The sequence below is a fragment of the Mus pahari genome, chromosome 5, assembly GCF_900095145.1.
Source record: "Mus pahari chromosome 5, PAHARI_EIJ_v1.1, whole genome shotgun sequence".
In the NCBI taxonomy this organism is placed as follows: domain Eukaryota; kingdom Metazoa; phylum Chordata; class Mammalia; order Rodentia; family Muridae; genus Mus; species Mus pahari.
The window spans coordinates 53,072,957-53,097,106 of NC_034594.1; the positions used below are offsets into that span (position 1 = coordinate 53,072,957).

At 41.3% G+C, this 24,150-nt stretch overlaps 2 protein-coding genes across 5 annotated transcripts in view; one reads left to right on the top strand and one right to left on the bottom strand.

Annotated features, from left to right (window-relative positions):
* Usp37 (ubiquitin specific peptidase 37) overlaps positions 1 to 4,654 on the bottom strand; it is a 70,219-nt gene extending 65,565 nt beyond the window's left edge. For 2 of the 3 annotated variants that reach the window (XM_021197652.2, XM_029538470.1), the window contains exon 1: positions 4,086 to 4,226. The gene's annotated coding sequence lies outside the window, so the exon portion shown is untranslated. Of the gene's footprint in view, positions 1 to 4,085; positions 4,227 to 4,578 lie in introns of those variants that run through there. The other variant, XM_029538471.1, reaches the window with a different exon arrangement.
* Positions 4,490 to 24,150, top strand: part of Cnot9 (CCR4-NOT transcription complex subunit 9) — a 25,228-nt gene continuing 5,567 nt past the window's right edge. The window contains exons 1-5 of one of the 2 annotated variants that reach the window (XM_021197653.2): positions 4,490 to 4,891; positions 15,646 to 15,825; positions 17,149 to 17,264; positions 20,740 to 20,849; positions 21,906 to 22,015. In XM_021197653.2, the coding sequence (XP_021053312.1) occupies positions 4,868 to 4,891; positions 15,646 to 15,825; positions 17,149 to 17,264; positions 20,740 to 20,849; positions 21,906 to 22,015 (540 nt within the window). In that variant the 5' untranslated portion in view covers positions 4,490 to 4,867. The remainder of the gene's footprint in view (positions 4,892 to 15,645; positions 15,826 to 17,148; positions 17,265 to 20,739; positions 20,850 to 21,905; positions 22,016 to 24,150) is intronic. The other variant, XM_029538472.1, reaches the window with a different exon arrangement.

A 24,150-nucleotide genomic window follows, 5' to 3' on the forward strand; every position in this document is an offset into this window, starting at 1 on the left:
AGGGTTTCATGTAATATAGGCTTCCTTTGAACTATGTATGTGGAGGCTGACTACTGTTCCTCCTACTTCCACTCTTCAAGGGCTAGGATTACAGGCACATACCACTACACTTGGCTGGAACCCATATTTGAACCACTACCACAGTTCATCCTCATCAATGAATTCTGAGTCACTTCCCAGACTCAGAATTTTTTTCCATCAATGAATTCTTTTCTACAAAGTCTTTCTAAAGAACCATTCTCTATTTCTTAGGAACTAAAGTCCACCCTAGTTGATTTTATCGTCTTCTCCCTAATCGGGGCGGCACATGATATATAACCACAAGCACTTAGGCAGATGTCTAGTATACTAGTAAGTGCTAACTAAGTACCTGATACTAGTACTGTTAACTCCGCTGCAAACTAGAAAATAAAACCAACTGCTTGTGTTTGACATCTATAACACTACTGTTTTATTGTTTTCAGTATAAATTCTTAAAGCCCTAAAACATGTTATTAAACTTTAATACTGACTTCTTTACTTACCAAGAACTGTGTTATTTATTTGTAGAAACCTCATCTTGCAAGTAACTAAATACCATCATAAATGAACACATCCTGAACTGGGAGCCTGAAGTGGCTTAAGACCCAGTTTAAGGCAGACATGATGTCATACGACTTTTATCCCGTCACTCAGGGGCAGAGGCAGGCGGATCTCTTTTAAGTTTGAGGCCAGCCTGGTCTACAGAGAGTTCCAGGACAGCCAGGGTTACAGAGAGAAACCTTGTCTCAAACAAACAAACGAACCCTCATCTTTACTAGTCTCAATTTAACCTGTTGCTAAAAAATATAAACTATTCTTACGGATTCTCAAGAACTTTCTTTCCTAACAAAAAAAATCATAAAACAGAACCTGTAAAGAATTGCCCAACCAGAAAAGGAAGTAGCTGCCCAAGTTTGATGACTTGAGTTTGGTCCCTGGATCCAACAGTGAAGACTGAATTGACTCCTGAAAGATGTCTTCTGACCATATCAACATACATGCCATGTTTGAATGAACATGTACACAGACACCACACCAATAATATAATTTTTAAAATTACATACAGTAAGTATACAAAGGAGATAAAGTTCATGTCATAGTGAAAAAATAATTATAAGATTTATCTCTAATTTACAAAAGAAAAGATTTACCTCCATTAGATAGTCTGAAATCAGAATGGTTTCACACAATCCTCTTCCTAATTCACACAGCAATAAGTTTAAAAAAAAAATCCTTACCTGGAGCCCCTCAGTTGTTCTTTGCCCCCTGCTCATTTTCAAATAGAATCCAGGCTTCCAGCATGCTAACCAAGTACCAGCTGAGCCATATTTCTACCTGTTTTCCTTTGATGTGTCCTTTGCAGTAGAATTCTTCTGATAAGAGTATCTGAAGACTGATGCTTTCAAAACACATGATGGTTCTTACAGCATCTTACACTTTACATCATTACAAGCTTATGTAATTTCCAATTTGATTCATCTAACCAATTCTTGAGAAATGAATGTGAAAACGAGTCGCTTTATGTTTACTTTTTTTACCTAGTATATGTGTGTGTGTGTGTAAAAGAGGTCAGTTGTATTTGCAGGAGAGGGTTCTGCCTAAAATAGCTTTTATCCAACTTAGGGGTTGAGAGTAGAGGAAAAAAAAAATCAACAATGCTTCTCTGAGAAATTATTACTTAGACTGAAAACGAAGGCACAAGTTGATTGAAGGATGGTAGCACTAGTGCTGGAACAATCCAGATAAACAGAGTAGTGTGTATGCAAAAGTCTAAACCAGATACATTATATATCTACATAAATTAAATCAGTGTGACTGGAGGTTAATTAAAAGAAAGGAAGAGGTCAGAAGGTGAAGCTAAAGAAGTAGGAAAGAACCATGTTATATAGAATTTTATTCTGAAATGTTTTCCTTAAAGGAGAGAGAGAGAGAGAGAGAGAGAGAGAGAGAGAGAGAGAGAGAGACTGATAGACTAGTCTGGTATATCTGAGGACTTGAATTTCTGATCCTCCTGTCTTTGTTGGCTTTATGTGGTGCTGGAGCACAAATCTAGGGATTCACTGGGCGGTGGTGGCACAAGCCTTTAATCCCAGCACTTGGGAGGCAAAGGCAGGCAGATTTCTGAGTTCGAGGCCAGCCTGGTCTACAGAGTGAGTTCCAGAGGACAGCCAGGGCTACACAGAGAAATCCTGTCTCGAAAATAACAATACAAAGAAACAAACAAACAAACAAACAAACCCTAGGGATTCGTGCATGCTAGGGAAGCATCCAACAATTGAACTGTATCCCCATAATGTTATTTTACATTTTATCTTAAAGTAATGAGTACCTTGGCAGTGAGAAAGCCACTGAAGGGTTTCAAGCAAAAAAATTATATGTTATTTGAATGAATGGATAAATAGAGTGGTGAGTTTGGGAAGAAGAGAAAACAAGAAAAACAAAACAAAATAAAACCCAGGGAGATCAGATAAGAAAGTAGTGTTTTTAACTCATAATTACAATAATAATTCTTACTTGCCAGATTCTGAGTGTCAAAGCTTTAGAGAATTTATAGCACTCATAATAATCCACTAAGGTGAGAATTTTTGTTTGTTTGTAGAGACGGGTTTTTTTCTGTGTAGCCCTCCCCACTATCTCCCCCCCTCCCCCAGCTATCCTGGGACTCACTCTGTAGTCCAAGCTGGTCTTGAACCCAGAGGTCCATCTGCCCCCGCCTATTACCCAGGTAAGCTAAGAACTCTTATTCCTATTCTACAGGTGAGAATAGGAACAAGGGAGATCAAGTCCCTATGAAAAAGAACTGTGGTTTGAACTAGAAAAGTCAAAGTGAAGAAGGTCAGAAATAGATGCAAAACATATATTGGAAGTAAAACAGAACTTGGAAAGGATATGAACACACAGGATGAAGAAAGCAAGACTGCTTCTGAAGCTCCTACCCAGTGTCACTGAACAAATGGCTATGTGGCATCAAAATGGACATGCCGCTTGTGGTGGTGAACACTGGAAAGGAGAGAATTTGGGCACAGAGAGACAGATCAAGACTCTAGTTTTTAAAGGTGTCATACTGAAATTCCTAAGGGGAAAAAATCAAGTTGAGATGTTAAGCAGACAGTTGGCTATTTGAATATGGAGCTGAAAATTAAAAATCTCAAGTTACCAACATATAGCAGAATTTAAAGCTTAGAGAGAAATGGAAGGGCAACAGAAGAGAACCCCCAGTTCAAAACCAAATCAATTTACCCTGACAAAATTTCTTACCAACTGATTACATCTGTCCTTGGGTTTTTCAGTCCCTCCATTAACTTTTGCTACTATTCAACACTATTCTTTTGGAAACTCATCCAAATATTAACATGACAAATGACAAACATATCATACAAACACACTAGTGTCTATCTAGCCCAGAAGTCTCCTCTAATACCTAACCCAATAAACCAAAATGCTGCCTTAACATTCCCTCTTAGATTTGCTCTTTCAACTATAGACTCATCAGGTACTGTAACTTGCCAAAGGAATATCTGAAAAACACTACAGTACAACTCTCCAACGACACGGAACTTTATTACCTTTTTATTTTTTTGCCAGATCTTGATTTAAAATTGGTTAGACATCGTCAGTGTACTGGCTAGATATGGGAAGCAACCAAAGGCACGTCAAAAATTACACTCCCTTTCAGCGAGTAATGTCTAAGAGGAGTAGGAAAGTAAAGAATGGTCAAGAGGGCGGGTGAGTATCGCATTCAAGGACTTGATGGATATGTGGCAACAAAGTCACCTGTAAAGACAGCAGGCCTTGCAGGGTGGAACGCTGGGACCACCTGAACCTTGGTGAAGAGAAGCCAGATTTAGGATGCAGAAAGCAAGTGACAGCACGGACGCGTTAAAGAAGTAAAGGGGCAACACTCGAACAGGGCACCTGTAAGGCATAGGGAGTCCAAGGACCCGGGGAGGGCTAAGCAGCAGCCGGGCGAACTCTGAAGTGGACGCCGAGTGGGCGGACCGCACGGGGTGGGGGGGGTGCCGGGGAAAACGGCTCAATTCAGAAGCTGTCCCGGCTCGCCTTACCTGTGCCAGAGGGTCCCAGCTCCGGACAAGCTTGCCGGAAGCACAAAGTTCCCGCGGAGGGGGTGGAGCCGAAAGGCTCGGAAGGAAGGGGCTCCCTTGGCCCCAGAGAGCGAGGCCGGTCTTTCCCCTAGCACACCTAAACCCGCTGATGGCGGGAACTATGACTACACGCAAACACGTACGGACGCACGCACCCTCGACGCAACCAGTCCAGGCGCGAGCGCGTAAGCGCGCAAGTCCCGCCCCGCAAGCATTCGCTCCGCCCCTCACCAAGCCCAGCCCCTAACCCCGGCGGCCCCGCCCCTGCCGTGACGACACCTGCGCATACACACGCGCACTGTCCACTTTACCAACTTTGGACCTCCCACCATTTTCCTCACGCGCCACCTGCTTGAGCATGCGCAATTCGTGTCCTTCCAAGCCTGCTGGCCTTTTCCCGCCCTTCTCTGGCCTTCGGCAGGAAGTCAGAGTTCAAGTCTCTCAGGCGTTTTACCTGCGATGCTGGAGGGATAGGAGGGCCAGTAGTTTGCAGACGTCATTTTGATCCCGAATCTGAAGGTTCAAAGAACATACTTTGGGATTATTTGCTAGGCCGAGGTCAGGGAGGCGGGAAAGGGCTGGGGTGGGCGGAGGGTCGGAGGTGAGAGGTCAAAGGCCAGAGAAGGGGGCGGAGCGAGGCGGAGGCGGATGGCGGCTCTTCAGCTTGGGCAGCAGAGCCGCTGAAGCTGGGACGGGGGTCCGGTGCGTCCGGCGAGAGGAGCGGTGCGGCGGCGGCTCCAAACATGCACAGCCTGGCAACGGCAGCGGTGAGTGGTTGCTCCCGCCCGGATGTCTGTCTCAGCCTGTTTTCTAGCTCCCAGGTCCGGGCCCTGAGTCCGGCTGCTCCTGCCCCCAAGGTCGGGGAGTCTCCACCCGCCGACCGTGGCGGAGCCGGACCCCCGCTGTCCCCTCCCGACCCCTCTCCTGGCCTGGCGCGCGGCCTCTCGCGTTGTCTGCCGGCGCCGAGGCCTGGTCCCGCGCCCCGCGCTGCCCCAGCAGGCCCTTCATTGATTCCCTTGCGCCTGGCGTCAGATTCTGGACGCCGGTTGTGTGTGCTGGGCGTCGGCGGGGATGAGGATAATGCCCCGGCCATTCGCTCTGGTCCCGTGATCCTTGAACTCCTCGTCTTGGCACATCTATCACAGTGGTTCGGAAATGGGCTTCTCGCTCAAGCCACTTGCTTTTTTGCATGAGGAAAGCCAAAGAATATCTGACTTAAGATTCTCTGCCTTTAAAGCCTTTCTCGCTCCTCGCGTTTTATTTTTTAAGAAAAGCAAATCATGTATTACACCTCCTTAGAGTCGCACTATGACTTCCGGTTAGATTAGAGAAAATAGACTCCTTCTTGGCCTACAAGCCCTGCATGATGTGGTCCTTAGTCACGTTTATGGGCTTAGTTTTTGCCACTTGCTCCCTAAGCTCCGACTAAGAAGTATATAAACTTTTCTGTTGCATATTCTCTACCTGGAATGTCTTTCTTAGGACTCTGCCTCCATACGTACACACAAGTCTACCTCAGAGTGACTTTTTTCGACCATATTCAGAGTAGCTTGTAACCCCAACATTTTCTCATATCGAGCACCGACCCCACGGTTTAATTACTGGATTTTTTTTTTTTTTAATTCTTATTTTTACTTGTGAGTTGTCTGTCTTCTGGAAGTCAGGGGCAAGTATTTAGTGAGGCCTGCTCACTTGTTTTCCCCACCACTGGGACAGTTCCTACTACAAGGTAAGCACACAAATAATGCTGACTGAATGGCTATGCTCACAACCATATTGGAAGCAGCATAGTTTAAGGACACTTCCAAAGGCCAGCTTCACTTTGTTTCACCAAGGGGAAATGCTATCAGGAAAATAATGTATTTCGATTACATTATGAGACAACATGACATAATGACTACATAAAACATGAAAATAGTTAGGATAGCCGTGCTTGGGAGGAAGAGGCAAGTGGATTTCTGTGAATTTTGAGGCTAGCCCGGTCTATATGGAGAGTTGCAAGCCAGCATGATAGCATAGTGATATCCTGACCAAAAAGAAAAAAACATTCTCCAGAGCGTGGTGGCAGCACATCTGTGGTATCAGCTCAGACAGGCAGATCACAAGTTCAAGACCAGCCTAGCAATTTAATAAGACTGTCTTAGAAAACATTTTTTTAGATGTTGAGAGATAGTAATTATACCAGAGTTTTTGATCTAGCATGTGTGACACCCTTGGTTCAGTCTCCAGAGACTCCTCCCAAAAGTGAACAATCTGATTGGCATGACATTGCCTTTAATCCCAGCACCCAGGGAAGCAGAGGCAGGCAGATCTCTGCATTCAAGGGCAGCCTGGTATACAGAGCATTTTATTTAGGCCAGCCAGAGTTACACAGTAAGACGCAGTCTCAAAAGGGAAGGAAAAAAGCAAGCAACCCAGCTAAGTGTTACTGAGACCTATAGAGGAACACATTGCTTCAGGAACCAGTGAGATGGCTTTGTGGGTAAAGTCACTTGTTGCCAAGTGTATTGACCTGAGTTAAATCCCTGGAACTCACAATACAAAGTAATAAACATTCATTAAAAAAAAAAAATTAAGAACATACCACTTCATGAAGTTGATTTCAGAGCAAGTAATATTTTATATCCTGTCTCTGTTTATAATTGTTCTTAATTAAGAGACAATAGTTTCCTTAGGGGTGTGTTTGTGTGTGTGTATTTATTTAAGCACAGATAAAGTATATATGTAAGCCACATACTCATTTCCTTCATTGTACAGCCTGATTGATAACTGAAGGCCAGCTGTGTTGTTTTTTTTCTCTAGTGATTTTGCAGTTCTTAGAGGAAACACTGAGAAATCTCAGCACAATAGATTTGTTACAAAGGAACACTTCAAGCTTTCTAATGCTGTAGTTTTTTTTGTTTTGTTTTTGTTTTTTTTTCCCTCCCTAATGCATTATTTGAGTAGCTGTTAAAACTGTGGCACATTAAGCCAACCATAGTAGTACATGCCTTTGGTGAACAGGAGCAGGCAGATCTCTTCAAATTCAAGAACAATCAGGGCTACATAGACCCTCTCTCAAAAAGCAAAACAAAAACCCATGGTATACTACTTATAAAAAGTTCTCAATATATAGTTCTTCAAACTACATTTATAGTGCCGTACATAAATTTAAGAACATGTGTTATGCTGCTTGACCCACATGGCAGCTCTAACAATTTTTTTGTACCAGACATTAGGATAATTGATAAGGGACAAGACTGAAGGATACAAATTTGATCCGGTTTCTTCATCATCCCCTATGTCCACAATTCATACTGTTAGGTTATTTTGATCTGAGCAGAAAAAAATAATACAGTTTGCTAGGAATTGAGATGGGGTATTACATGTAGCAATTCCTACAGTAACCTAAGTCTTGAAGATGCTTGATTTTTGCTTAATAATGAAAACTAGTGATGTGTTTATATGTGTGGATGTTCATGTCCGGAGACCAGAAGTCAACTTTGAGAGTTGTTCCTCTGGAGTGGTACTTGAATTGGGGTCTCTGACCTGGATCTTGCAGGTTTGACTAAGTTGGCTGGCCAGTACACCTCAGTGATCTGACTGCTTCTACAACATTGGGATTACATGGGCAACCAAAGCCAGCTTTTTAGGTGGGTTCCAGAAATTAAACTCAGATCCCATACTTACAAGCACATTACAGACTGGACCATCTCCCCAGCCCTAAAGTTACTCCTCCTTCCCAACCCCCAACCCCACCCCCTGTTTATGTGTGTGTGTTGCTGTGAATTGAGTTTAGGGCCCCATATGTACTAGGCAAGTGATCTACTACTGAGTTATTCCCAGCTCTGTCTTACACACACACACACACACACACACACTCGGGGGGGGGGGTAGGGGACGACCATACCTTTAGCAAGGAAATTGGAAGTACTATTAAAGGACAATGAATGCAGGGTGTTATTCACTAAAGAGACAGTTATAAAAGTTGAATTATAATACAATACAATACAATGGTTTTACCATTATGAAATAATATCCTATTATCATCAAAACAAAATTTCTTTTTTCTATTTTACACAAACAGAAAGCAATAAAGGGTTATTTACAAAATTAATAAAGGGGATGACGGGAGATAGCTAACAAGGTAAGAGCACTTACTGCTCAAAGCATAAGAACCTGAGTTCAAGTCCCCAGTACTCACATAAAAAGCCAGCTATGACTGTACATCTGTGGCCCCAAAGCTCCAAGATTATGGACAGAAGAATCACTAGGGTTTGCTAACTACCAGCATAGTACCAGGTTCAGTGAGAACCTCGTCTCTGTACCCTTCAGCCCCACATATGTATATACCACACCTGCACTCATACTATGTAAAGTAGCATGCTAATGAAAGGTGGATTGATGATGTTTGAGTTACAAGGGACTATACAATATGCGCTGGAGTAGAGCCCTGTTTTAATCTTGGTCTGAGTATTGAGGATGATAATTAATAGTCTAAATTAAATTTCTCAGATGATTTTGTGACTGGGTATGTATTAACAGTTGAACTCACTATGCAAATCCAACTGTTAATAAACTGTAGTGTAACAATAGTAAAGTTTTGTTATGGTTATAAGAAATAATTTCTACAACTTGAAGGGAAGATGTTTGATTTCAATCACATAGACCAGATAAGGATACTGAAAAGTGGCTTTAGATAAATTGAACTGTGCCAGTCACTGTGTGACCTTGAGCATGTTAATCCTTTATTAACCTGTTTCTTAGGATAAAGTGAATGAACCATACCTCCTACCAGTAATTCCTAGAAAGCACAGGCCTCATCTGCAGCAGCAGAAAATACCCATGGTTGTCTAGACCAGATTATGGGCTTACTGAACAAGGCCCTGGAGAGTTTTGGGGGGATAATAGAAGTAACCTATATCATAATTGTGATGGCCATTGAGATATGTAAGTTCATCAAAATTCAGTGAAATGTGAATTTAAAATGGGTGTGTTTTTATTGTATGTAAATTATACTTAAAGTTGGTGTTTCTTACAACAGAACTAAATAATTTCTAAGATCCTTTTTTTTTTTAACTGCCTGAAACTGGTAGTTACTTAGTACATTAATTACTTAGCTCCACATTAACCATGACAGAATTGAATGGTTTACCATAGGCCGAGAAACTGTATAGATAGCTAAGCTGGATGGGGGATAGGGGGAGCAAACTGGATTTTGGAGGGGTGTTCAGTTTATTTACCCTGGCTGTTCTGGAGCTTGCTATGTAGGCCAAGCTGGCCTTGAACTTGAAAGAGATTGGCCTGCCTCTTCCTCCTAAGTGATGGGATTAAAGGCTCACGCCACCACACTTGACTTAAACTGGATCTTAAGCCACTTCAGGCTCCCTGTTCGAGATGGTGGTATTTAGTTACTTGCCATTTAGGATCTTTTATGTTTTTACATTTTTTTAAAAAATTATTATGTACTTGGTGTTTTGACTTCATGTTTGTCTATATGAGGATGTTGGATCCCCTGGAGTAGGAGTTATAAGCTAACATGTGGGTGCTGGGAATTGAACCCTTGTCCTCTGGGAGAGCTCTTAACGGCTGATCATCTCTCCAGCCCATGTTTTTAACTTTTTGGTTTTTCGAGACAGGGTTTCTCTTTATAGTCCTGGCTGTCCTGGAACTCACTCTGTAGACCAGGCTGGCCTCGAACTCAGAAATCCGCCTGCCTCTGCCTCCCAAGTGCTGGGATTAAAGACGTGCGCCACCAACGCCCGGCTGTTTTTAACTTTTAATTTTATTTTATTTACTTTGTTTGTGTATATATTTTATAACTCCTGTCTGAGTTATTTTCATGTAATTATGTAAAAGTTTTATAGACTTTCACATGAAAATTTATATTTAGTGCTTTGTAATCTTATTTATAACTAGAGAATTTCTCCTAACAATGACGTTTTTGATACTAGGTTTTCTTTTAGAATCTGTTGAACTAAACATGATGTTTGAGACTTTTTTGTATTAATTATATGTCTAAGTCAAAATGCATTATTAAAAGTCCTCTTCAGGCTCTGTATGGGTGGGCATAACACCCGTAACCCTAAAAAAGAAAGAACATTTTTATATCTGATCTGATTTCCAGGCAGATAATAAGCAACATTAGCAAAGATATTAAGAGTCTGAGCTCTTGCTAGACGACCTGTATTAAGGGTTTTTTTTGTTTTGATACAGTCTTATCTATAGGTAGCCTAGAACTTGCTGCATAGACTAGGTATCTCAAATTTGCAAAGATCTAACTGCCTCTGCCTCCAGAGTTTTGAAATTATAGGCATGAGCCTGGTTGGTGTTTAAATTTTAAATAACTTCTGTATGCCTTATTCCTCATCTATGAAATGAAGGTGTGGGGTCTGAAGAGATGATTCAGCAACTAAGAATTTGTACTTGCAGAGAACTGAAGTTTGAGTCCTATCATTCACATTGGAAGGCTCAAAAATCCCAGGTCTGAGGGATACCCTTTTTTTTTTTTTTTTTTTTTTAAGATTTATTTATTTATTATATATAAGTACACTGTAGCTGACTCCAGACACTCCAGAAGAGGGCATCAGATCTTGTTGGTGGTTGTGAGCCACCATGTGGTTGCTGGGATTTGAACTCGGGACCTTTGGAAGAACAGTTGGTGCTCTTACCCGCCGAGCCATCTCACCAGCCCCGGGATACCCTTTTCTAGCCTCTGGGTACTCACATGTATGCATGTGCTATACACATACACAGACTCATATAAACATAAATAAAATAAGGTAAATAATTTTTTAATAATAAGAATAGTATTATAAGATAGTGCCTAACAGTGAGATGATGTGGAGACTAGAGAGATGGCTCAGCAGTTATGAGCAGCTGCAGCTTTTCCAGAGGACCGAGGTTCAATTCCTAACACTAGCATAGCAGCCTACAACCATTTGTAACTCCAGTTCCAGAAGATCTGACACCCTTCTGGTCTCAAGCATTGCATATATGTGTTGCTCAGACACATACACAGGTATAATACCTGTCTTAGTATTTTACTGCTGTGAACAGACATCATGACCAAGGCAGCTCTTCTAAGGACAACATTTAATTGGGGCTGGCTTACAGATTCAGAGATTCAGTCTGTTATCATTAAGGCAAGAAAATGGTATCATCCAGGCAGGCATGGTGCAGGCAGAGCTGAGAGTTCTACCTCTTCATTTGAAGGCTAACAGAATACTCGCTTCCAAGTAGCTAGGATGAGGATCTTAAAGCCCACAACCACAACGACATACCTACTCCAACAGGGCCACACCTTCTAATAGTACCACTCACTCTCAGGGCCTAGCATATACAAACAATCACATTCCGCTCCCTGGCTCCATAGGCTTGTTCAAACATATGAGTCTGTGGGGACCATATCTAGCCATAGCATAATAAAAAATATATTTAGTCCAACTTCCAAAGTCCCCATAGTCTATAGCAATCTCAACAGTGTTAAAAAGTCCAAAGTTCAAGGTTTCTTCTGAGGTTCATCCAATCACTTAACTGTAACCCCCAAAGCAAGACAGCAAACCAGTTGGGCAAACTCCAAACTCTTCATCTCCATGGCTGATGTCAAAGTGGTCTTCAGCTCTCCAACTCCTTTTTCATCTTTGTTGAATGTAATGAACTTCTTTCTCCTGGGCTGGTTCCGCTCCCTGTTAGCAGTTTTCCTCAGCGGATAGCCCATGGCTCTGGCATCTCAAACATCTTGGGATCTCCAAGGCAACTTCAGTGTAACAGCTTCTCATTTCAGTGCCTGGGATCCACATATGGTCTTTTGGGCTCTTCCAAAGGGATGGTGTCACTTATTTAGCTCCACCCTCTGTAGCACTCTAAGCTCAGTTTGATCCATCCACTCCACTGTTACTGCTGTTCTTGGTGATCATCCCATGTTACTGGCATCTCCAATATACTGGGGTCTTCCGCTGCAACTAGGCTTCACCAATAGCCTCTCATAGGTTCACTTCATGGTGCCAAGCCTCAAATCCTTTGCATGACCCCTTCAGTCCTAGCTGTTGACTACAGCTGAGGTTGCACCTTCACCAATGACTTTTCACGGCCTCTCACAATGCTAAACCTCAGCTGTTCTTCATGAGTACTTCATGCCTTTAAAACCAGTATCACCTGGGTAAGTCTTAACCATTACCAAGTAAGTACAGCTGCAGCACGAAATACAACCTTGGCACTCTCTGGAGCATAGCTTCTTTGTGCTCTCAGTAAACACTTATCAGAAAATTTCACCTCAGTGGTGCTGGTCTCTTCTTAATCACCACTAATTTCTTAGCTCCAGCTGACCAGCATCAAATTGTCCCAGTAGTTCCTTCTGTTCTGGACTCTAAAGCCAGAGCCATAAAGCCAAAGCTGCCAAACTCTGCTGCTTGCATTGCAGGAGCTGGATTAAAGCCCCCTTGTTCTATTACATTGTCACTGGCTTTCTGTTTTCCAACTCCTTCACTGCCTAAGCTTGGCTGTCCTGGATCTTGCTCTGTAGATTGACCTTGAGCTCAGATCTGCATGCGTATCTCCTGCAATTAAAGGTGTGTATCACCACACTTGGATCTAAATTTAGCTGTGTAGGGTCTTGCCCCAAAGTGCCACTCCCTTAATTTGTTATCTCCTTGAACATAGGATTCAGCTGTTTCACTTCCTGGTACCCCTTTAATACCCAAACCATATATTTTATATTTTTCCTTTCTAAGCTTATTATGCTTGTTCAAAATGCTCTTTATGAGACTTATTCGGAGAACAAAGTCTCTGCTGGGTAGTTCTGAGACTTCTTTTGTCATCTGAGTCTCTCCATCTTAGCTTCAGGCACTCTTAAGACAAGGGCAAAAAGTAGCCACATTCTTCACGAAAATATCATACACCACAGACTGAAATTCTTCTCTGAATCCTCTAGGGCCAGGTCAGCACAGTTCAAATAACTCCTAGCAGCAAAGTATTCATTCCATAGTCCTACTAGGATAGCGCATTAAGCCCCATTTAAAGTATTCTACTGGGCTGGTGAGATGGCTCAGTGGGTAAGAGCACCCGACTGCGCTTTTGAAGGTCCGGAGTTCAAATCCCAGCAACCACATGGTGGCTCACAACCATCCGTAACAAGATCTGATTCTGGAGTGTCTGAAGACAGCTACAGTGTACTTACATATAATAAATAAATAAATCTTTAAAAAAAATAAAGTATTCTACTGCTTTCCAAATCCAAAGTCCCAAAATCCACATTCTTTCTTCGTTTTTTTTTTTCTTCCACATTCTTTCAAACAAAAGTATTGTCAGTTCTATCACAGCAATACCCCCCGTCCCTGGTACTGGTAAACTCTCTTAGGGTTTTACCGCTGTGAACGGACACCATGACCAAGGCTACCCTCCCTCCCACCCTCTTTTTTTTTTTTTTTTTTTTTTTAAATATTGTATGTATATTGTCACTGTCTTCAGACAAGCCAGAAGAGGGCATTAGATGCTATTACAGATGGTTGTGAGCCACCATGTGGTTGCTGGGAAATTGAACTCAGGATCTCTAGAAGAGCAGTCAATGCTCTTAACCTCTGAGTCATCTCTCCAGCCCCTACAGCAACTCTTACAAGGACAACATTTAATTGGGGCTGGCTTACAGGTTCAGAGGTTCAGTCCATTATCAAGGCAGGATCATGGCAGCATCCAGGCAGGCATGATGCAGACAGAGCTAAGAGTTCTACCTCTTCATCTCAAGACTGCTAGCACTCACTTCCAGGCAGCCCACAACCACAGTGACATACCTACTCCAACGGGGCCACACTTCTTTTTTTTTTTTTTTTTTTTTTTTTTTAGATTTATTTATTTATTATATGTAAGTACACTGTAGCTGTCTTCAGAAGACACTCCAGAAGAGGGAGTCAGATCTTGTTACGGATGGTTGTGAGCCACCATGTGGTTACTGGGATTTGAACTTAGGACCTTTGGAAGAGCAGTCGGGTGCTCTTACCTGCGGAGCCATCTCACCAGCCCAGGGCCACACTTTCTAATAGTACCACTCCCGGGGCCAAGCATATACAAACCATCACAATACCCAGACACATAAAATAGAAATAAATAAGTTATTTATTTCTTTAGTGGTTAGTTTGTTTTAAGACAGTTTATTCTAGGTCTTACTACATACCCTTGGCTAGCCTAGAGTTTACTATGTAAACCTGGCTATCCTTAGACTCAGATAGAGAGAGATCCACTTGCCCTGCCTCTCAAATGCTGGAGTAAAGGCATATACTTCTAGATCATCCCTAAATAAGTCTTGTCTTTTCTTTTCTTTTCTTTTCTTTTTAAAGTAACAGCTCCTGGTTTTGTTTTGTTTTTTTAATAAAATTTTATTTTTTGAGATAGTATAGTTACATAATTTCCCCCATTCCGCCCCACAAATTCTCCCGTGTACCCTTACTTTCTTGTTCTCTTTGAAATTCATGGCCACATTTTACTTTAAAGACAATTTTATATTACTGTATACAAATACATATTCAGTTGACTTAAGTTCTGCTGTTACTGAAGTAGGGGTGAAGTGACTAGGGATGATAAGAGGAACCCAGGTAGGCCCCAAACTGCCCTCCTGCTGCTAGAATGGCTGCAGAACTGAAGCTAGTGCCTTTGAGGGCCTCACTAGGACACATTTGAAGTGGTTCTGGATCAAAGTTAAATGGAGACCACGACCTCCACAGATCACCTCTGGAGGAGGTGGTCATGAGTTTTGAGGTGGTCTTATGGCAGAGGCACAAACTACTGGCATCAAATCAGCTCTGGGAAGGGAATATATGAGAATGGGACCTGGTACACAAGTGTCATAGCATGTTATCTGGTGGCTTACAGGAAAATTGAGGCACAGGCTTGTTGAATACAAGTCACAGGCTAGTTCTTAGTGGAAGAAGAGATCTTGGAGTTTATGGTGGTGGTGTATGTATGACAGCACTTGGGAGAAGGTTGCTTGGAATGTATTGAGCAGTGTAGAAACTATATTGCTGATCTAGTTTCTGAGAGTGTTGTAGGACTTGTTCTAAGAAAGTTAGGTAGGCAAAGGACTTCAAGCTAAATTGTAGCCTATGTTTCTGTTAATTTTTTTTAAGATGATATAATAATCTAAACATGTATCCTTTCTTTTTGTAGGAATGTGTTTCACTAATTTTATTTAGTATGGTCCCTATCAAACAATGACTTTTCATAAAGGGCTACATAATATATTCCATTGTAAAGATGTACCACACTATAGTTACACCATCTCTTATTGATGGCTGTTTGTTAGTTTTTTGACTTAAAATATCACAATAGTAAGCATCCTAGTATATTTTTCAGTTCAGCCCAAATACACACCTCTAACATAGCCTCCTAAACATGGGCTCATTAACTGTCAAACAGGTTGAGTTACTTTGATCAAATGTATATGTTTAAGCCTCTCTAACTTACAAATATGCATGCTTATAAAGCACACTGAGGGGTAAGACTTGGTTTAGTTGTACTAAGTTGATATTTGCTTTCTTGTTTTCCCCTAAAGCCTGTGCCTACTGCACTAGCCCAAGTGGACAGAGAGAAGATCTATCAGTGGATCAATGAACTGTCCAGTCCTGAGACAAGGGAAAATGCTTTGTTGGAGCTGAGCAAAAAGCGAGAGTCTGTCCCTGACCTTGCACCCATGCTATGGCATTCATTTGGTACTATTGCAGCACTTTTACAGGTGGGTATGTATCCACAAGTAGGAATTCAGTCATGTTTGTCACATTTGTGTTTTTCTCTTCCTGTGCTCAAATGATTTTTGAAGACTTGGGAATGATTGTTTAAATATTAACATTTGTAAAACTCCATTCTTAAGAAGTCAGAGGTATTTGTTAAATGCATATTTTGGGGTTCTCAGGAGATTGAATTTAGTTGATCTGAGAAGCAGACCTTAAAATCTGTGTTTAACAGGTGAATCTAAGAGCTACATTGAGGAACAGCTTTTAGAAAAACAGCGTGGTAGATCTGTTATAGCTGGGAAGAATATAGAAATAGTATGAGGATCATAGACATGGTCTAAGGGGGGATATGTTGAGAGTAAGGTATAGCAGCTATAGGATTGCCAGGCATGGTGGCGGCAGCTATAGGATTAAAGGTGTGTTTCCATGTGCGTTAAAGAATAAATAAATACATCTGCTAAGGTGGTTCGTTGCCAAGCCTGGCAACTTGAGTTTAATCTCTGGGTACAAGGAGAGATCTGAATCCTGCAGGTTGTCCTCGGATCTCTACATGTATGCTGTGATGTGTACACACACTACAACAACAAAAAAATTTAGTAAAACCAAGAATAACTAAAATTCCGGTCAGGACAGAGTGGTGATAGGTGGAAAATAAGTTAATATGAAACAATCCTAAGATACCAAGGTATTAGAATAAATGATGATTACCATTTATAGCTATAAAGTTTCTCCTTAAATTACTAATATTCTTTCAAATGTGTTTGGGAAATTCATGTGCTGTTCCTAACACATGTAGCCAAGAATCTTTTAGTGTTAAGAAAGGATTTGCAGCTAAAATAAACGGAACTATATTCAGCATAGGTCTCACTATGAAGTAGAGTACAACTTCTTAAAGTTACAAAAATACAGGTCCCTCAATTAGCTACAGGGTCTGGAGAGATGGCTCAATGCAGTGGTAAAGAACACTGGCTACTCTTCCAGAAGTCCTGGATTTGATTCCCAGCACCTGCATTGTAGCTTACAACCAGCTATAACTCTAGTTCCTGGGAATCTGACACCCTCTTTCTAGCCTCTGGGCACAGACAAACATGCAGGCAGAATACCAACACACATAAAGAACAGTCAAATAAAGACTAGCTGCAAAATGTAGGGGGAAGTATAGGAGACGCAGTATTCCTGCAGACACATAGGAAAAGGTCTTGCCTACTTAGTTTAGTATGCTTGTAATGAAAGGATAATTCAGTTTCTGCAGGAATTAAAGTTACTATGCTGTGACACTGGTAATTTGTGATTAATTACTGTCTGGGATTCTTTTCATTTTTCAGGAAATTGTAAATATTTATCCATCTATCAACCCTCCAACCTTGACAGCACACCAGTCTAACAGAGTTTGCAATGCTCTAGCATTGCTACAGTGTGTGGCCTCACACCCGGAGACCAGGTAAATGTTTTTTGGGTGTGTTGGTACATTAGTGGAGGTGGGTGAGTATTTTATAGGAACTCATATACCTTTGCTGAGTGATCAGAGAGAGGAGATGCAATGTAGTGTATGAATATGAGTGTTTAGAACTCTTTATTTTTTTGCTCATTCATGGCAGTGACTTTTTTCTTACAGTTTTTAGTGTGTTGGATATTTTTAATATACTTTCTATATGTCTCTTGGCTTTTTTGTATGTAATGTTTTATCTGTTGGTTTTGGAGTTGGTGGATCTTTGTGGGGAAGGTTGCTTGGTTTCTTTTGTTTTGAGACATAATGTTTTTGTTTTCATAGCTGAAACTGGCCTTAAGTTGTCTTTCTTTTTCTTGTTTTTTTTTGGGGGGGGGGTGGAGCAAGGGGATGTTTGTTTATTTGAAACAGGGTTCTCTGTGTAGCCCTGGCTGTCATGTATCTTACTCTGTAGACCAGGCTGGCCTCAAACTCACAGAGCTCCACCTGTTGCTGCTGCCAACCCACCACCTCCACCTCCACCCTCACCCCTACCCCCACCCCCACACCAGCCTTGGCCTTAAACTCTTAATCATTCCACCTTTGTCTCCTAGGTGCTGGGATTGTAGGTGTATACCACCATACCCACCTTTTTCTTGTTTTTCTGTTACTGTTGACATATATATATTTCTACATTGTTAACTTTGATAGCTATTTTTAGTTTCTGGTTACAGATTTGAATTAAGTATGACATGTTTTAAAATGAAGCAAAATACAATTCCGTACCTTTTAACAACATAAGAACAATTTACTAATTTAGTGATTTTTCTATGTTCTAAGAGGAAAGATTTTGCTACCTTAAAGGATATTTTCTGTCAGTGATTCAATCCCAAATATAAAAACAGAGCTTTAGGATTCCCATGGTTGTTCATACTTATAATTCCAGTGCTCAGAAGGCTCAGACAGGAAGGAGACTTGCTAAAGAGTGAGGCCCTGCTCCAAAAAAACAAAATTAAGTAATTATTTTATGTTTTCTTAATCAGAGTCATCTTACAACAGCAAAGTTTTAAAGAACAATGGTCATATCACAGGAAAGATAATATATGATAGGCACATGGACACTTCTCTTTTCTAAATTGTGGAAGGCACTGGGCCAAGATTGTTGCACGGCACATGTCATATAATAGGAATTAAGTAAATATTTGTGGGCACTTTTTCTCACAAAATTCAGATTTGATTTCTGTTTTGTTTTTCACTTTATTAGATATTTTACTTATTTATTTACATTTCAAATGTTATCCCCTTTCCCAGTTTCCCTTCCAGAAACCCCCATCCCATCCTCCTTCCCCCTGCTTCTATGGGGGTGTTCCCCCACCCACCCACTCCTGCCTTCCCGCCCTCACATTCCCCTACAGTGGGGCATTGAACCTCCACAGGACCAAGGGCCTCTCCTCCCATTGATGCCCAACAAGGCCATCCTCTGCTGTATATGCGGCTGGAGCCATGGGTCCCTCCATGTGTACTCTTTGGTTGGTGGTTTAGTCCCTGGGAGCTCTGGGGGGTCTGGTTGGTTGATATTGTTCTTCCTATGGGTTACAAACCTCTTCAGTTCCTATGTAGCTCTGGCTGTCTAGGGACTCTAGCTGGTCTCAAACTCAGTAATACCCACCTACCTCTTGCTTCCCCAGTGCTGGGATTAAAGGTGTGTGCCATTACACCTTGCATCAGAGTCCTTAGTTTAGAATTCTAGGCAGCCTCTGTAATTTAGTTAGGGGTTGACATGCAAGGTATAACCTTATTGCCATATTGTCATATGTGAAAAAAATAGAGAAAATCCTGTTCAAGAATCTGCTTTGCGGCCAGTAAGATGGGTCAGCAAGTAAAGAAGCTTGTGACTAAACTTGACAACCTGAGTTCCATCCGCAGGACTCTCACATGGTGGAAGGAGAAATGAGCATGAATATATCACTCCCTACCACACATACATACAAATAGAGATAAACAGTCTGCTGTAGCTTTTAATTGCCTTCTTTTTTGTCTAGTTTCCTTATAAAGTCTTAGTGTTTAGTTAGTTGTCAGAAACTTAAAAAAGCTGCTAAGAACTTTATCTTAGATGAGCTTAGTGGCACAGACTTAAAATTCCACCACTGGGACAGCAGAGGCAGGAATATTACTCCAAATTCAAGGCCAGTCTGGGCTACTTAATGTAGTGAGACTTTCCTAGTCTCATTATCCAAGAAGAGAATAATTATGTTCACTTAAAAGAAGTACATAAATAATAGTAGATGATTTTCTGTATTAGTTGCAAGTTCAAATGCTTTCAAGATGTTTGGTGTATTTGGTATGCCTAACCAAGAAAGAAAAATATATGTTTGGGCTGGTGAGATGGCTCAGCAGGTAAGACTGTTCTTTCAAAGGTCCTGAGTTCAAATCCCAGCAACCACATGGTGGCTCACAACCATCTGTAACAAGATCTGGCGCCCTCTTCTGGAGTGTCTGAAGACAGCTACAGTGTACTTACATATAATAAATAAATAAATAAATCTTAAAGAATAAATAAAAAGCCGATAAAAAAAAAAAAGAAAAATATATGTTTAAGCACAGCAAAGTAGCTGGACATAGTTGGGTATATCTGTAATCTTATCACTTGGGAATTTAGAAGTTGAAAGTCACTATTAGCATCATAGTAAGGTCACTCTGCGTGCGGGAGTGAGCGCTCCTGTGCTTGTGTGTTCAAGGACATATGCGTGTGCCCAGCTTCCACCCCTGTCTGGGTGCTTGCGGAACCTGGAAAATCCCCCTGCAACTAGAAAGTACCAGAGGCAGTTATAAACTATTTTAAATAGAAGAATTGAACTCAGGTCCCAGCAAATTTTCTTAATCACTAGAAGCCATCTTTTCAGCCTCCTGAAGAATCTCTTTCCCACTAAAGTAGCTTTTGCCCTTTTTTTGGAGACAATGTCTGTAGGCTAGCCCCAGACTCATGATCATAATTCTCCTGCTCTAGCAGGCCCTGAGTGCTAGGTTCTGTGTAGATATACAGCAACACGTTGCCTTTAACATTTGTGGCTTGATTGTTGTTTTGGGGGTTTGTTTGTTTGTTTGGCTATAGTCGATCTGTTTTTAAGGCATTTAGTGCAGATTAAAAGTAAATTGTGTTGTTCAGTCACCCTAGCCTGGGTTGCTGTTCCACATAGACATCTCGTGCTGAGTCTTTATGGTGAGTCAGAAGGTCTCCTTCTCAGCAGTGTAGACTTGTCTGGCTTCTGTGGCTGGATGCTAAGTAGCCTTCAACATCTCTCACTTCTGACAAATACATCTCCAGATACTAACACATGTCTCCTCAGGCAGAGCACCATACATTAAGAATGTTGGTCACAAAAAGCCAGTGGAATTCTTTTCTAAAGATTCCTCCCCCTGGCAGTCACACATTCTGTCTCAGACTCAGACATGGGCTCTGGGTTCTGACTGTGGTTGTCTTTTCTTTCAGGTCGGCTTTTCTGGCAGCACACATCCCACTCTTTTTGTACCCCTTTTTGCACACAGTCAGCAAAACTCGTCCCTTTGAATATCTTCGGCTCACCAGCCTTGGAGTTATTGGTAAGTAATTTTTTTGTTTTTCTTGAGACATGGTCTCATATAGCCCAGGTTGGTCACAGGCTTACTATGTAGCTGAGAATATCCTTGAAATTTTTTCAATTTTTTATCCTTTTAACTTCCACCTCCAAATTGCTGGGATTACAAGCGTACTTCATCATACTTGATATGGTTTTTAATGTGGAGCTGGGGATAGAACCCAGGATTTTATGCATTCTAGGCAAGTACACTACCAACTGAATGGCATTGATATCCTAGGTAAGTTATCAGGGACATTTAGTAAGCCTGAAATTCTTGCTGATAATAGTGGTCTAAGTTGTGTGTTTGGTTCACTTCTTATAGCTTGTTCATTTTTTGTCTTTGACATCGTCTGTTTACTAGTAAGTGCTTACAAACTACATCCTTTTTGTTTGTTTGTTAGTATGTTTTTGCTTTTGGTTTGTTTTTGAGACAGGGTTTCTCTGTGTAGCCCTAGCTCTCCTGGAACTCACTTTGTAGACCAGGCTGGTCTCAAAATCAGAAATCCACCTGCCTCTGCCTCCCAAGTGCTGGGATTAAAGGCATGCGCCACCACTGCCCGGCACAAGCACCATTCTTAATACTGTTAATAAAGCTGTGAGAATCAGAAATCAAGATCTGATTTTTAGCTTCAAATTATAGAGAGAGTATCATGTCTGGCAAAAACTTAATTCAGTAAATCTTTCTGTTTTAAGAATTTTTTTTCATGCATAATGTGCCTACATGAATTTCTCTCTGTCCTTTCTCTCCCTCTCCCTCACCTTCCCCCAATTCTCCTTCTCTCTGTCTTATAATTCTTTGTAGTCCAGGTTGGCCTAAAATGCAACAGTATCTTCTAGCCCGTCCCAATGCTGGAATTACACTCATGACTCACTACATCTGACTCTTTTTTGCTTTTTGTTTAAATGGTTATGAAATGGATTCCCTGACACTGAAACTATAGTCTGTATGTCATATTTCTTGCTTTTGATGAACAATACAGAGTAAATATAATTTGAAAGGCTTTCTTTAAAATACCTTTGCTATCCATGTTTTCTTTAGGGGCCTTGGTTAAAACAGATGAGCAAGAAGTAATCAACTTTTTATTGACCACAGAGATCATCCCTTTATGTTTGCGCATCATGGAGTCTGGAAGTGAACTTTCTAAAACGGTACTGCGTGCTTTGAGTGAGATTCACCATTGTTTGTTTGTTTAAGATTACTTATTTTATATATGTGAGCACAACGTAGCTATCTTCAGACACATGAGAAGAGGGCATCAGAATCCATGCATATGGTCGTGAGCACCATGTGATGTGGTTGCTGGGAATTGAACTCAGGACCTCTTAACCTCTGAGCCGCCTCTCCAGCCTGAGGTTCACCATTGTTTTGGCTCTAGCTGCTGCTTTGTGGCTCTAGAACCTTTCTCTACTGCTTCAGATTTTTTACCTTCTAAATGTTGTGTTTTACTTTTAAGAGTATTTATTGGTGTGGGTGTGGGTGTGACTGTGCCATGCACTCCTGTGAAGATAAAGACAACTTTGGAGAGTTGGCGCTCAAACATTCTGCCTTGTGTCTGGTTTCTCCTGTTGTGAGCTGCTCCACAGGCTTCTGGGCACTTGTGTCTCTGCTTCCCATTTCACTATAGGAGTGCTGGGATCACAGGTCAAACTGGGGTCATCAGGTTCATACAGTCAGTATCTTAATTAAGGTTTCTTTGCTATGATAATACACAATGATTAAAAGTAATGGGGTTGAAAGTGTTTGTTTCCTCTTACAGCTTGTAGTCCAAGGAAGTCAGAGCAAGAACTGATGCAGAGGCCATATAGGAGTGCTGCTTCTAGCTTGCTCCACATAGCTTGTTCAGCTTTCTTAAAGCACTCAAGACTACCAACCCGTTGCACACATATAGTGCACATAAACTCATTCTCTCTCAAATTTGGAACAATCCTTCTGTCTCAGACTCCTGAGGACTGGGATTATGGGGTTGCACTACAGTACCAGGCTTGTATTTAAGTTTTTTGTGTAACAATTAAAACACTTTGCCCATAGTAGGTACATGTTGAAATAAAGGTCCTCAGTTGAGGCTGTTTTATATTATAATAACCTGGGAACTAATTTTAATATACAGATGTGGGGTTGGAGAGATGGTTCAGTGGTTAACTACTATTTTTCCAGAGGACCCAAGTTCAATCACCATCACCCATATGGTGGCTCACAATCACCTATAACTCTGATGCCCCCTTATTTCCTCCCCAGCATTGTGTGCACATGGTGTACAGACATAGATGAAGGCAAATCACCCATATACATAAAAATAAACAAGTCATCTTTTAAAATATGAGTCTGGAAACATGACTTAGTAGTTAAGACCACTTGCTGCATAATCATGGCAACTGGAGTTCAAATTTCAGTACCCATGTACCAAATGTAGCAAGCTACATCCTGTTCACACCTATACCCTAGCTCTCAACAGATAGAGATAGAAGAATGTTAGGACTAGCTGGTTTCCAGCCTGCAGGAAAACACAAACCCCAGGTTCGGGTAGAGACCCTGCCTGGAAGTAAGAAAAAAATCATAGAGAAGAGCATCTGACATCCTCTGGCTTCTGCACAGACCTACATTACATGTACACATACTCATACAGGAAAGTACATACATAAATAAATAAACCTTTAATAAATGTAGTTGTCTAATCCTAGACTACTATGAATGCTTTTCCGGGGTGGTAAAGTTTAGTTGGATAGGTGGGTTAGTTGATTTATTGGTTGTTTATGTTTTTGTTTGTATGTGCACGTGTCACGTCACACATGTAAAGGGTAGAGGACATTCTATGGGAGTTGGTTCTCTCCTTCCAGCATATGGTTCTTGGTTATTAAACTTAGGTTTTCAAGGGTAAGTGTCCTTACCTACGGGGCAATCTCACTAAAGTGACTGGTTGGTTGGTTTAAACCCTGCTAAGTAAATATAAAATATAACTATTTAGGAACCAGGAATTATCCACTAAACTAGACATAAACCTGCTATATGACTCCACAGTCTCATACCAGGTATGTTCTCAACAGAAATGAGCTCTTATATATGCCAAAATATGTATGAGGACATTTATAACATTTCTATTTTTAAAGATTGAAAAGTGGTATGGTCATAAATAACTACATTAAAAAGTGTGATCTGGGGCTGGTGAGATGGCTGAGTGGGTAAGAGCACCCGACTGCTCTTCCAAAGGTCCTGAGTTCAAATCCCAGCAACCACATGGTGGCTCATAACCATCTGTAACAAGATCTGACTCCCTCTTCTGGAGTGT